Source organism: Triticum urartu, chromosome 7A (genome assembly GCF_056163025.1).
Source record: "Triticum urartu cultivar PI428250 chromosome 7A, HENAU_Tu73, whole genome shotgun sequence".
Taxonomy (NCBI): Eukaryota; Viridiplantae; Streptophyta; class Magnoliopsida; order Poales; family Poaceae; genus Triticum; species Triticum urartu.
This window is the reverse complement of record NC_141879.1, coordinates 286,167,176-286,182,034: the sequence shown is the minus strand read 5'-3', so window position 1 is coordinate 286,182,034 and position 14,859 is coordinate 286,167,176. Positions and strand designations below refer to the sequence as shown.

Genomic DNA, 14,859 nt, shown 5'->3' with positions numbered 1-14,859 from the left:
AGAAAATTATCAGCGACATCAACGCACCAGGTCCTCTCACACGCTCAAAAGCTTCACATTTAACTAACTTTTGTTGGCACTTTGCTTTTGTCTCTATCATAGAGCCTACTAAGGTAGATGAAGCATTTCTGGAGCTCGAGTGGATTCAAGCTATGCAAGAGGAATTACATCAGTTCGAGCTCAACAACGTCTGGGAACTTGTGAAGCGACCAGACCCTCGCAAGCATAATACCATCGACACAAAATGGATCTACCGCAACAAGCAAGATGAAAATGGCCTTGTGGTGAGGATTAAGGCACGACTTGTAACTCAAGGCTACACATAGGTTGAAGGAATTGATTTCGATGAAACTTTTACACCAGTTGCTAGACTTGAGGCTATTCGCATATTACTTGCTTATGCTAACCATCATAATATCAGCTTACATCAAATGGATGTGAGAAGTGCATTCCTCAATGGTAAGCTTGAGGAAGAAGTATATGTTGCTCAACCCCCAGGTTTTAAAGATCCAAAGCATCCTGACAAAGTCTTCATACTCAATAAGGCCCTCTATGGCCTCAAGCAGGCCCCTCGGGCGTGGTATGATACCTTGAAGGAATTCCTCATGAAGAAAGGCTTTAAGCCTGGTTCACTTGACCCAACTCTTTTCACCAAAGATTATGATGATGAACTATTCGCGTGCCAAATATATGTTGATGATATCATCTTTGGCTGTACTGACCAACGTTACAGTGATGAATTTGCCTACATGATGAATACCAAATGTCTATGATGGGAGAATTGAAATTCTTCTTAGGTCTTCAGATTCGTCAACAGCGCAATGGCATATTCATATCTCAGGAGAAATAGAAATACCTCAAGGATGTATTGAGGAAATTCGGCATGCAAGATTGCAAAGGCGTCAAAATCCCTAAGCCCACAAATGGCCATCTATGCACTAATGAAAATGGTATTGACTTCGATCAAAAGGTATACTACTCCATGATTGGTTCTTTATTGTATTTATGTGCATCTAGGCCATGCTTAGTGTTTGCATGTCTGCCCATTTTCAAGCTTCACCGAAGGAATCACAACATAAGGTTGTGAAGCATATTCTTTGATATCTAGCTCACACTCCAACACTTGGATTATGGTATCCCAAGGGCTCGGCTTTTGATCTCATTGGATATTTAGATTCTGACTATGCTGGTGATCGTGTGGACCGCAAGTCAGCATCAGGCACATGCCATTTCGTCGGACGATCCTTGGTCTGCTCGTCTTCGAAGAAACAGAACTGCGTATCACTCTCTACTGCTGAAGTTGAGTACATTCCTGCTGGATCGTGTTGTGCTCAATTTCTATGGATGAAGCAAACTCTCAAAGACTACGACATCAATGTGAAGAATGTGCCACTCTATTGTGAAAATGAGAGTGCCATCAAGATTGCTCATAACCCAGTTCAGCACTCGAAGATAAAGCACATTCAGACCCGTCATCATTTTCTTCGTGATCATGTGTTGAAGGGCGACATCTCCATCGAGCACGTGAATATTGAAGAATAGCTAGCCGATATCTTCACAAAGCCCTTGGATGAGAAGAGATTTAGCAAGTTGCGGTGTGAGCTAAATATCTTAGAATCTTCGAATGTCCTTTAAAAAGGACACACATCCTAACACTTATGCAAAATTGATGACTTAGATGTGCAACACACGAAGTAATGTTTTTCTTCAATTAATGAAGACTAACCCTCTAAGTGTGAAGAAATCAACGAAGAATTTGATTCTCAGAGCCCTACGACAATTGTACGCGGCATCTGAAATCATCATTCTTATACGGTGGGTCACGCCACCAACAAAAGTTGAAAATCTTCAATTTGAGTTTTTCTTCATTTTTTAAATTCCTCGGTTGTTCACATTCTTCAACTTTGCAAGTCTTCATTGTTTTCGCCGTTTTCCTTCATTGGTTATATAAATATATAAGTTTATGTCCTCCACAACATTCACTTATTGCTATTTCTTCAAGTTGCTTCTTCTGCTAAGTGAATGTGATCGGACCCTTCCCTCCCTCTATGATAAACTCAATCTAGTCTGTTCACAAATTCTTCATGTGCGTTCTATTTGAAACCCGTTCAAAATCTTCACTGTGTCCTTGTCAGCTGAAGAATTTGCGAACGAAACATTAAAATGTTCATATCTGAATTTTCGGCTTTTGCCACTCAAACCGTTACACATTCCACGATAATACTTATCTATTCACCCATGATCTCACATGATCTCCACCTCACAGTACGTGGGTGACACATGTCGCCCAGATTAGAAAGGTCAGGGGCACGTTCGTCCATTTTCCTCGGACGAGCAGTTTTTCACCGTGGCTATAAATACCCCTTCCCTTCCTCAGTCTGTTTTTACTCCGCTCGACCTCACTCCCTTGCCTGAGCTCTCAAAACCTAGTGCCGCCACTACTTCATCATCGCCGGTGAGGAAGAGCTTCGCTGCCACGACCTCGTTGTCGTCGTACTCGCGTCGGCTACGGATTTCTTCACTCCTCCGCCGCCGTAGTCGTCTTCCTCAGCCAAGTTAGGGTGTGGAAGATCTGCACTGACGAACTTCCACTCTACACTCCCAGTTCGTCGTGTTCTTCGTCAAGGGTAATTAAAAGTTACTTTTACTACCCTTATTGATTCCAGTGATTTCATCAAAATCTTCAAAAGGTGTTTATTCTTCAATCTCGACACTCTAAATACCTCACACAAACATCTGTTCTTGATTTGTTTCCTTAAGCCATGTTTTTCTTCAAGATTCCTCAATTGTGTGGATTTTCAATCTACACAACTTTGGAACCTAAGTCAAAGAATGCTTAGTGAAATTCCTCAAGACACATCTGGTCAAATTCCTCAAACTTGTTCTTTTTGCAAAAACTTCTGAGAATGCATATGATCTCTCCAAATTCTTGCTGAATCACTAGGTTCTCATCAACTTAACTCATTTGCAGCGTTCCTCAAAGAAAAAATGCATACCTCTTCAGAGAATTCAACTTTTCAAAATCCTCAACTGAAGAAAATGGCTGATGGAAAGAAACCTCAGAAGGGAGGAAAGGAGCTAGAAGTCAACACAACTTTTGAGATCCCTGATGAAATTTACAAGGATTATTGCACTCCTGATGAGGCCACACATGGAAAGGAGGACAAAAATCAGTGCAAGGTGCGCATACAAAGGATAGAGAGGAGATGGGCACAGGAATGGAGGGAGTACAGGTATGTAACTCCAAAGTACATGAAGAAATTCGCTCTTCACCATCCTTGCCCAAGACCTCCACTGACACCTGGCCAAGAAGCTGATCCCACCAGTCTCAAGCGCGGTGAGGACTATCCTGATGAATGGGCCAAGCGCCATGAAAAACTAGCCAAAATGGCTAAAGAAGCAGTGAGAAAATTTAATGAAGACTCTGCTGCTGCCACTGCTGAGGCCTCTGCTAGCAAGCCTAAGAAGGCCATTCTGCTGAAGCCCGGTCAAGCCTCAAGGACCAAATTCCTCGTGAAGGGATTGTTGTATGTGCCACGGACTGTCTATCACATCTTGTCCAAGACTCTGAGTCCTATCAAGGGCCACGACTCTAATGAAGAAGAGGTCGTTCGTATCATGAAGAATCTGCTATTCAACATCATTCATGGCATCCCTGTCAACTACCATGATTTCTTCATGAGGACTCGGGCCAACGTTGCATTGTATCCCTTTGAATTGAAGCCTTACGCTCCCTGGATTATGAGATTCCTCAGATCAAGGTCTTCAATCAACTACAAGGTTGATTTGCAGAATCATGTCAGTTACTTGCCCCCAATAGAAGTCCTCAAGCGGACATTTTCCTCATCTGATGAAAAGGGCAAGGCTACTGCTATAATTGATGAAGGCATTCGTCCATTGGATGGTCAGTTCCGGAAAGCTGCATCATATTCCACCAATGATGACTCTGCCGACAATGCCTCAAAGCAAAATCCTCAAGGCATAGCTCCAAGGGTGATGATTGATCGTGAGCTTCTCCTCAGTCTTCACCAGAAGGTCGATCGCAACCACAAATGGGTTAAGCATCAGTTTGGTTCTATTCTTCACAACATGACTGCTACACACAATGCAGTGAAGAAGAACCACTTCTACCTCCATGAAGTATTCAATCGTACCTGGGTTGTTCTGTCTCATCTCTATGGCGAAGAAGATCTGAAGCAAATGGGTTTCAAGCAGGAATTTGAATGGTCACAACCACCAGCGAAGAAATTCAAGAAGACCAAAGTTCCTTCCTTGGTTGCCAGCTCATATTCTTCATCGCGCGCGACTGATGAGCATGCAGATTTGGACGACACTGCGACAGGCCCTACCTCAACAACCGACCCCAACAATGCTAGCGCTCCTTCATCGACTTAGTGATGATATTCTTCAGGGGCGTTAGTCCTCACTTTTCGTCCCTTTTGGCCATTCGATGACAAAGGGGGAGAAATTTGAGTTAGTCTTCAAGCGGGTCTCTATATATGGGTGTTTTTTTTCTAAGTTACAACTCTCGTTCTTCTGAAGATTTATTGGATCGAGTTGTAAACTAAAATCCGTTGGTGGTCTGATACTTTTGCTATGTTCTTCGGCATGCTATTTCCTCATATATGTTAATGCACGCATGCTGAATCACATCAGTCGCCATATTTCATCATGCATTTCAAATTCTTCATATTATATGTTAAATGAGTGTATGAATTACAAGATATAGGGGGAGATCTCCATGATTCTACTCTTCAAATGTGCATTGCTTCAAAAGAAAATTCCTCACTATGCACATCTTCAGGGGGAGTTCTTCTATATCTTGCAATCAAATTCCTCAATATCAGTATTTACACTTCATATGTTTATCCCCGTTGAAAACTTAACCTATATTGTCATCAATCACCAAAAAGGGGGAGATTGTAAGTGCATCTAGTGCCCCTTAGTGATTTTGGTGTATTGAAGACTTATAGGTTAAGGGACTAATGCGTTTGTGAGTGTACACAGGTCTATAAGTCTGTGAGGAGTTTGATATTTACAGAGAAAGTCGATCCCTAAAAATGAACGTCTTTGACTGAAGACTTTCTGAAGACTTTGAAAGTGAAGAAATTGGTGTGACCATGAAGACTTGATATTCATATGAGGATCATGAAGCGTGAAGACTTTTGTTTTCGTAGTTGCTTTTTCTCCTTCTCGAGTCATAGGAAACACCGTACTGTTAAAGGGGGTCGAGGTAAAACTAAGGAAAAGTTTCCAAGTGATGCTCATCTCAAAATCCTATACCAACCAATCCATTTGAGTGAAGCCATTGGAAATCTCATACAGTTCAGTCAATTTCTTCAGTGACATAGATGAAGCTCTTCTAGTCTCTGAGGAATTTGTTCTGACTGAGGGGTTAGGAATTCACCAGTGTGGATTACCTACAAGTGAGGAACATGATAGTCCTGAGGAATTTGATAGTCAAATTTCCGATCGTTGCTGTGCTACGCACTAGCTGTCCCAAAATATCTACCCACCTAACGGTCATATCATTGAAGGGCATTTATGTCTTAACATGTCGGGTTGCTCCCTAGGATATAAATAGCCGCCCCCTACAACCACTAGCTGGTTGGCTACTCCGCGAGAAACTGACACTTGTCATTAGAGTATCCCATCCTCCGAGGACTTTGGGCGAAAATCATCAAGTGAGGAAAACCCCAAAACCCCTAACCAAACACCTACAAACCCAAGTGATTGAGCATCACTGAAGAGATTGTTCCTGTGTGGAACCGACGCTTGTTACCTTTGAGGACTGTGCATCCTCCAAACGGTTAGGCGTCATGGTCTAGAGCATCCAAGAGGAAATTGTGGATCACCGGGTGACCAAGTTTGTGAAGGTTTGGAAGTCACGTGAAGACTTACCATGAGTGATTGGACGAGGTCTGTGTGACCTTAGTTCAAGGAGAATACGGTGAGGACTGTGTGTCCGGGACTGTGTGTCCTCAGGTTTAAATACCTAGCCGCTCTAACCAGACGTACAACTGTCACAGCAGTTGGAACTGGTCTACCAAATCATTGTCTTCACCAAGCTTACTGGTTCTATTTCCTCAACCCCTTCATTTCCTCATTACTATGTTGTGTGCTTGTTCATATCTGTTTGAAGGCTTTGACTGAAGACTTTCTCAATTTCCTCATTTCAATTTCTTCAGTCTGTTTGTCTTCACTCTATTTTATCATGTGCTTACGCTTTTTGTACTCTGTGTCTATTTTCATTTCATCATGATATCCATGTTCATGTTATGTCATGTATACATCTGAGTACTTATTCTGCTGCAAGTAGTTCTTCGCTCAGGAATTTCCTCACCCTGAAATTCCTCAGTGAAGAATTCATAAAAATCGCCAATTCACCCCCTCTAGTCGACTTAACGCACTTTCATGCTCTTTATTATCTTGCAACCCTATCCTATCACACCTACAAAGTACTTCTAGTTTCATACTCATTTTAGGTAAAGCAAACGTTAAGCGTGCGTAGAGTTGTATTGGTGGTCGATAGAACTTGAGGGAATATCTGTTCTACCTTTAGCTCCTCGTTGGGTTCGACACTCTTACTTATGGAAAGAGGCTATAATTGATCCCCTATACTTGTGGGTTATCAAGACCTTTTTCTGGCGCCGTTGCTGGGGAGCAATAGCGTGGGGTGAATATTCTCGTGTGTGCTTGTTTGCTTTATCACTAAGTGGATTTTATTTGTTGTTCTAAGTTGTTCTCTATCTTTAGTTATGGTTATGGAACACGAAATACCAAAAAAATTAGGTTTACTCGCTACTCATGGAGATGGGGAACCTCCTAAAACCCTCGATGCTCATTATGTGAAAGATATTATGCACTACTTTAATAATCCTGAGAAAAAAACCCCATTCAATTATATAATGGGAGACACGTTGGATCAATGTGAATACTTTAGGGATTATCGCTTGACTCAAAAATGGAAACTATTATGGGATCAAATTTATATGTTGCATTGGTATGCTCGGCAACTATGCTTGGGATATGATTATACTTGTTGCTCTAGGATGAAGGCTCCACACCTTCCCTTTTCATGCAAATTTAATGATAATGAAACCTTAGCTTCTTATGTTAATGATATACATGATTACTATGATGTGGAACGAATATAAGAATTTGTTGCTTTTGAGGGTGCTTGTGAAATTGAATCTTTGTTTAAAGAGTTTGAAGATTTTGATAGTTTATAGACCTGAAAACTTAGCTATACTTAAATATTGCTATGAGAATTATAAATAAAATTATGATATTGATGAATTTATTGAGAAAGTCTCCGCTTTCCGAGAAGAGACTAATATTTTGCAGGAGTCTATGAAAGAAGAAATTGATGAAACCGTGAGCTCATTGGATGAAAAAGATGATGAGGAGAGCGAAGAACAAAAGGAGGAAGATCGGATTAGCTACCTATGCCCACCTTCTAGTGAGAGTAACTCTCCAACTCATACATTATTTAATGTCCCTTTGTTCTTATCGAAGGATGAATGCCATGATAATTGCTATGATCCCATTGATTTGTTCGAAATATCCCTTTTTGATGAACTTGATGCTTGCTATTCTTGTGGCCAAGATGCCAATATGAATTATGCTTATGGAGATGAACTTGCTATTGTTCCTTATGTTAAACATGAAATTGTTGCTATTGCACCCACACATGATAGTCCTATTATCTTTTTGAATTCTCCAAACTACATTATATCTGAGAAGTTTGCACTTATTAAGGATTATATTGATGGGTGGCCTTTGCACATGATAATTTTGATGAATATAATATGCATGTGCTTGCTGCTCCTACTTGCAATTATTATAAGAGAGGAACTACATCTCCGCCTCTCTATGTTTCCAACACGATAAAATTGCAAGAAACTTATTATGCTATGCATTGGCCTTTACTTGATGTGCATGAATTGTTCTTGTATGACATGCCGATGCATAGGAAGAGAGTTAGAATTCGTCATTGCTTGATATATGTTGCTTTGTGCTCACTACTAAATGCCAAATCATTGCTAATTCAAATTGGCTTTGATATACCTTGGGATCCGGGTGGATTCATTACTTGAGCACCTTATGCCTAGCTTAATGGCTTTAAAGACAACGCTGCCAGGGAGACAACCAGGAAGTTTTAAAGAGTCATTTATTTCTGTTGAGTGCTTTTATAGAGTTTAAAAACAAAAAAAATAAAGAGGGGAACCCAAAACTTTTCAAAAAGGAAAGTGAAAGTGAGAGAGACAAGCATTGTTGAAGTGAGGGGGCTCCTTGAACTTTGTTCATGCTCACAGAAACTTTGTGAATCTTGATTACATAAACTTTTCAACAAAAATAATTATCCCCTTGTACAATTCCATTGTATTATAAAAATAATGTGCCAAGATTTGCCTTTAGGATGTTTACATTGCTTATTGGTTTGTGCGGTGCAGAACAGAAACTTTGGCTGTAGTGCGCGATTTTACATTTTTCATTGAAACGTCAAATGGTTCTGAAATTTTTTTGCACTGTCTTTCTATACAAATTTTTTATTTTTCTTAAATTTTTCAGAATTTTTGGAGTACCAGAAGTATGGTGAATGTTCAGATTACTATAGATTGTCCTGTTTAAGACAGATTCTGTTTTTTGATGCATTGTTTGCTTGTTTTGATGAAACTATCGATTTCTATCAGTGGATTAAGCCGTGGAGAAGTTATATTATAGTAGCTACAATGTAAAAACAGAATATGAATTTGTTTGCAACAGTACTTAGAGTAGTGATTTGCTTTATTATACTAACGGATCTTACCAAACTTTCTATTGAGTTTTGTGTGGATGAAGTGATCAAGGATCGAGGAGGTCTCGATATGAGGAGAAGGAGGAGAGGCAAGAGCTCAAGCTTGGGGTTGCCCAAGGCACCCCAAGTAAATATTCAAGGAGACTCAAGCGTCTAAGCTTGGGGATGCCCTGGAAGGCATCCCATCTTTCTTCAACAAGTATCAGTATGTTTTCGGTTTCGTTTCGTTCATGTGATATGTGCAAATCTTGGAGCGTATTTTGCATTTATTTTTCACTTTTCTTTGATGCACCATGTTGTTATGAGATAGTCCATGGTTGATTTGTAGAATGCTCTTTGCACTTCACTTATATCTTTTGAGTATGGCTTTATAGAATGCTTCATGTGCTTCGCTTATATCATTTGAAGTTTGGATTGCCTGTTTCCCTACACATATAAAACCACCATTTGTAGAATGCTCTTTTGCTTCACTTATATTTGTTAGAGCGTGGACTTATCTTTTGTAGAAATAATTAAACTCTCTTGCTTCACTTATATCTATTTAGAGAATTGACAGAAATTGGTCATTCACATGGTTAGTCATTAAATCCTACATAAAACTTGTAGATCACTGAATATGATATGTTTGATTCCTTGCAATAGTTCTGCGATATAAAGATGGTGATATTAGAGTCATGCTAGTGGGTAGTTGTGGATTGTAGAAATACTTGTGTTGAAGTTTGTGATTCCCGTAGCATGCACATATGATGAACCGTTATGTAACGAAGTTGGAGCATGAGGTATTTATTGATTGTCTTCCTTATGAGTGGCGGTCAGGGACGAGCGATGGTCTTTTCCTACCAATCTATCCCCCCAGGAGCATGCGCGTAGTACTTTCTTTCGATGACTAATAGATTTTTGCAATAAATATGTGAGTTCTTTATGACTAATGTTGAGTCCATGGATTATACGCACTCTCACCCTTCCATCATTGCTAGCCTCTTCAGTACCGTGCATTGCCCTTTCTCACCTTGAGAGTCGGTGCAAACTTCGTTGGTGCATCCAAACCCCGTGATATGATATGCTCTATCACACATAAGCCTCCTTATATCTTCCTCAAAACAGCCACCATACCTACCTATCATGTGTAACGCCCCGAGACCGATGTGCCAGGTGTCGTTCAGTTATTCGCTGTTGTTGCCTTGTCATTTCTTGCGTGTCATGCATTGCATATCATGTCATCATGCGCATTTCTTTTGCACACGTGTTCGTCTCATGCATCCGAGCATTTTCCCCGTTGTTCGTTTTGCATTCCGGCGCTTCGTTCTCCTCCGGTGGTCATTTCGAGCTTTCTTTTATGTGTGGGGATTAAACATTTCCGGATTGGACCGAGACTTGCCAAGCGGCCTTGGTTTACTACCGGTAGACCGCCTGTCAAGTTTCGTATCATTTGGACTTCGTTTGATACTCCAACGGTTAACCGAGGGACCGAGAAGGCCTCGTGTGTGTTGCAGCTCAACACCCTTCCAATTTGGCCCAAAACCCACCTAACTCTGCTCCATCATCTCGGTCGTTCGATCACGATCGCGTGGCCGAAAACCGCACCTCATTTGGACTCTCCTAGCTCCCTCTATGCCTATATATACACCCCCTCCGAAATTCGCGGTTCATTCTTCCCCTAACCCTAAAAATTCTCAGATCCGCGCCGCCGGACGTTTCTTCCCGCGCCGGACATGTCCATGCCGCACGCCGCGACCAACCACGGCGTGCCACGTCAGCGCCGCCGTCCTCACTCTCCTCCTCCACCGCGCCAGGCCCGCCGGGCCCAGATCGGACCTGCGGAGCCCAATCGGTCGCCGCCGCCCGAGTCTCCCTGCCGCCACTCAGATCCGCCGCCGCCCGAGTCTTCCTCCGCCGCCGCCTCCGAGCCTCGTCGCCGGCGCCGACTCTCGCCGCCTCGCTGCCTCCGTCGCCGGATCTTCACCACCGCGGCCGGAAACGGACGGATCCCATCCGGATCCGCACCTCAGGGGCCTCCTCTGCTCCTCCCCGACGGCAAGCCGCCGCTGCCGCCTCGCCGTTGACCTCGGGCGTCGCCGCCCTTGCCTCCTGCGATCCCATCGGGATCGAGGGAGACGAGCGTCTCCGCCTCCTTCCCGCATGGGCCGAAGCTCCAAGGCCCAGCATCGCCGGCCCAGCTTCCCGCAGCCAGCGCCAGGCCTCCTCTCCAGTCGCAGGCGCCAAGGCCCAGCACCGCCTTGGCCTCCCAGGCCAGCTCCATCCGGCCCATCGCGCCGCCCCCGCCTCGGCATGCTTCCCCTCCAGCCGGGCCGAAGCCCGTGGTGAGAGAGCACCCAACGCCCCATTTTTTTTCCTTCTACTGTTGGGCTTGCCCAGATTCGGCCCGATTCATGTTTTTTTCTTCTGCGGAGCGATTTTGCCCATTTATCCAGGGATTGCCAGTTTTGCAGTATAGTCCTCCTAGTTCATGCATCTAATAACTCACTAACCGTGCATCGGATTAAAATGTTTTATATATGAAACTTGCTTAGAATTTTGTGTAGATTAATAATATCCAACTTTCATCTATGTTTGAAATGTTGTTTGATTAAATTTGCTCCTATGCCATGCTAAAATGATTTAATTCATAACTAAATAACCGTAGCTCCGATTTTAATAATCTTTATATGTAAATGGGGTAGAAAAATGTCTAGTTTAACATGTTGCACTCATCTTGCATGTTTAACAACTCTAAAATATGGTTTAGGGCAGAGCAGGACCAAACCTAATATATGCACATGGGGATTTAACGGAATTGTTGCTCGTTGTTTTTGGCCTCATTTAAACTTGACTAGATGGTATAGTTTGGTCATGCTTCACCTCTTGCCATGCTTAACAACATTTAATATTGTTGAGTACCTAACCGGGAGAGAACTAAATAATTGACGTGGTGTTTTGTCAATATGCATCCCGAGGCATATTGAGCTCCACTTAATGTGTAGGATTGCTTGTGCACTTTGCCATGCCATGCATACTTAAACCGGACATGCTTCATACTCGATTGTGCATCATGCCATGTTGATGTGTTGGTTGTTTACTATGTTGTTTGCTTCTTTCCGGTGTTGCTTCTTCGGGTTGGTTCCGATAACATCGTGTTGTGAGGATTCGTTTGACTACGTCCGTTTGTCTTCTTCATGGACTCGTTCTTCTTCCTTCCGGGATTTCAGGCAAGATGATCATACCCTCGAAATCACTACTATCTTTGCTATGCTAGTTTTCTCGCTCTTTTGCTATGCCCTTGCTACGATGCCTACCACTTGCTTGCAAGCCTCCCAAATTGCCATGTCAAACCTCTAACCCACCATTGTCCTAGCAAACCGTTTATTGGCTATTTTACCGCTTTGCTCAGCCCCTCTTATAGCGTTGCTAGTTGCAGGTGAAGATTGGAGGCCGTTCCTTGTTGGAACATTTATTTACTTGTTGGGATATCATTATATTGCTATGTTATTTTAATGCATCTATATACTTGGTAAAGGGTGGAAGGCTCGGCCTTATGCCTGGTGTTTTGTTCCACTCTTGCCGCCCTAGTTTCCGTCATATCGGTGTTATGTTCCCGGATTTTGCGTCCCTTACGCGGTTGGGCTATAATGGGAACCCCTTGACAATTCGCCTTAAGTAAAGCTCTTCCAGCAATGCCCAACATTGGTTTTACCATTCGCCACCTAGCCTTTTCTTTCCCTTGGGTCGGCCAGCCCGAGGGTCATCTTTATTTTAACCCCCCCGGGCCAGTGCTCCTCTGAGTGTTGGTCCGAACTGAGCTGCCTGCGGGGCCACCTCGGGGAAACTTGAGGGTTGGTTTTACTCGTAGCTAGTCTCATCTGAGTGTGCCCTGAGAAAGAGATATGTGCAGCTCCTATCGGGATTTGTCGGCACATTCGGGCGGTGTTGCTGGTTTAGTTTTACCCTGTCGAAATGTCTTGTTGTACCGGGATACCGAGTCTGATCGGAATGTCTCGGGTGGAGGTCTATTCCTACGTTGATCGTGAGAGCTTGTGATGGGCTAAGTTGGGGCACCCTGCAGGGATTTGAACTTTCGAAAGCCGTGCCCGCGGTTATGGGCAGATGGGAATTTGTTAACGTCCGGTTGTAGAAAACCTGAACTTGACCTTAATTAAAATGAATCAACCGCGTGTGTAACCGTGATGGTCTCTTTCCGGCGGAGTCCGGGAAGTGAACACGGTGTTGGAGTTATGCTTGACGTAGGTAGTCTAGGATCACTTCTTGATCATACTTTTATCGACCGTGCTTTGCCTTCTCTTCTCGCTCTCATTTGCGTATGTTTAGCCACCATATATGCTAGTCGCTTGCTGCAGCTCCACCTCACATCTTACCTTACCTATGAGCTTAAATAGTCTTGATCGCGAGGGTGCGAGATTGCTGAGTCCCCGTGGCTCACAGATACTTCCAAAACCAGCTTGCAGGTGCCGATGAGTCCGTGCAGATGATGCAACCCAGCTCAGAAGGAGTTCGTTGAAGACCTTGTCCTTCGTGTTGTTCCGTTCTAGTTGATCAGTAGTGGAGCCCAGTTGGGGTCGATCGGGGACCTTTGTCGCATTTGGGGTTCTTCTTTTATCTTGGCTCCATAGTCGGGCCTTGATTGTATTTGGATGATGTAATGCTTTATTCATGTAATTGTGTGAAGTGGCGATTGTAAGCCAACTATGTATCTTTTCCCCTATTGTATTACATGGGTTGTTTGCGAAGATTACCTCACTTGCGACATTGCTTTGAATGCGGTTATGCCTCTAAGTCGTGCTTCGACACGTGGGAGATATAGCCGCATTGAGGGCGTTACATCATGGCATTTCCATAGCCATTCTGAGATATATTGCCATGCAACTTCCATCATCATCGTATACATGACTTGATCATTTATTGTCATATTGCTTTGCATTATCGTAAGATAGCTAGCATGATGTTTTCATGGCTTGTCCGTTTTTTGATTTCATTTCCACGCTAGATCATTGCACATCTTGGTACACCGCCGGAGGCATTCATATAGAGTCATATCTTTGTTCTAGTATCGAGTTGTAATATTGAGTTGTAAGTAAATAAAAGTGTGATGATCATCATTATTAGAACATTGTCCCAGGTGAGGTTATCAAAATAAAAGTGGCTAGAGAAGCCCAAAAAAAGGAGAGACAGGCCAAAGAAGCCTACAAAAAAGAAAAAAAATGAGAGAAAAGAGAGAAGGGACAATGTTACTATCCTTTTACCACACTTGTGCTTCAGAGTAGCACCATGTTCTTCATATAGAGAGTCTCTTGAGTTATCACTTTCATATACTAGTGGGAATTTTCATTATAGAACTTGGCTTGTATATTCCAATGATGGGCTTCCTCAAGTGCCCTAGGTCTTCATGAGCAAGCAAGTTGGATGCACGCCCACTTAGTTTTAGCTTGAGCTTTCATACACTTATAGCTCTAGTGCATCTGTTGCATGGCAATCCCTACTCCTTGCATTGACATCAATTGATGGGCATCTCCATAGCCCGTTGATTAGCCGCGTCAATGTGAGACTTTCTCCCTTTTTTGTCTTCTCCACACAATCTCCATCACCATATTCTATTCCACCTATAGTGCTATATCCATGGCTGGCGCTCATGTATTGCGTGAAAGTTGAAAAGGTTTGAGAACATCAAAAGTATGAAACAATTGCTTGGCTTGTCATCGGGGTTGTGCATGATTTGAATATTTTGTGTGATGAAGATGGAGCATAGCCGGACCATATGATTTTGTAGGGATAACTTTCTTTGGCCATGTTATTTTGAAAAGACATGATTGCTTTATTACAATGCTTGAAGTATTATTGTCTTAATGTCAAATGATAGACTATTGCTTTGAATCACTCGTGTCTTAATATTCATGCCATGATTAGATTACATGATCAAGACTATGCCAGGTAGCATTCCACATCAAAAATTGTCTTTTTTATAATTTACCTACTCGAGGACGAGCATGAATTAAGCTTGGGGATGCTGATACGTTTCCGTTGTATCTATAATTTTTGATTGTTCCATG

At 42.7% G+C, this 14,859-nt stretch overlaps 1 protein-coding gene across 5 annotated transcripts in view; it reads left to right on the top strand.

Moving 5' to 3' along the window:
- LOC125518717 (uncharacterized) overlaps positions 1-13,723 on the top strand; it is a 42,515-nt gene extending 28,792 nt beyond the window's left edge. For all 5 annotated transcript variants that reach the window (XM_087534819.1, XM_087534818.1, XM_087534816.1 and 2 more), the window contains one exon: positions 103-13,723. In XM_087534819.1, the coding sequence (XP_087390945.1) occupies positions 2,989-4,395 (1,407 nt within the window). In that variant the 5' untranslated portion in view covers positions 103-2,988 and the 3' untranslated portion in view covers positions 4,396-13,723. The remainder of the gene's footprint in view (positions 1-102) is intronic.
- Positions 13,724-14,859: the final 1,136 nt, after the last annotated feature.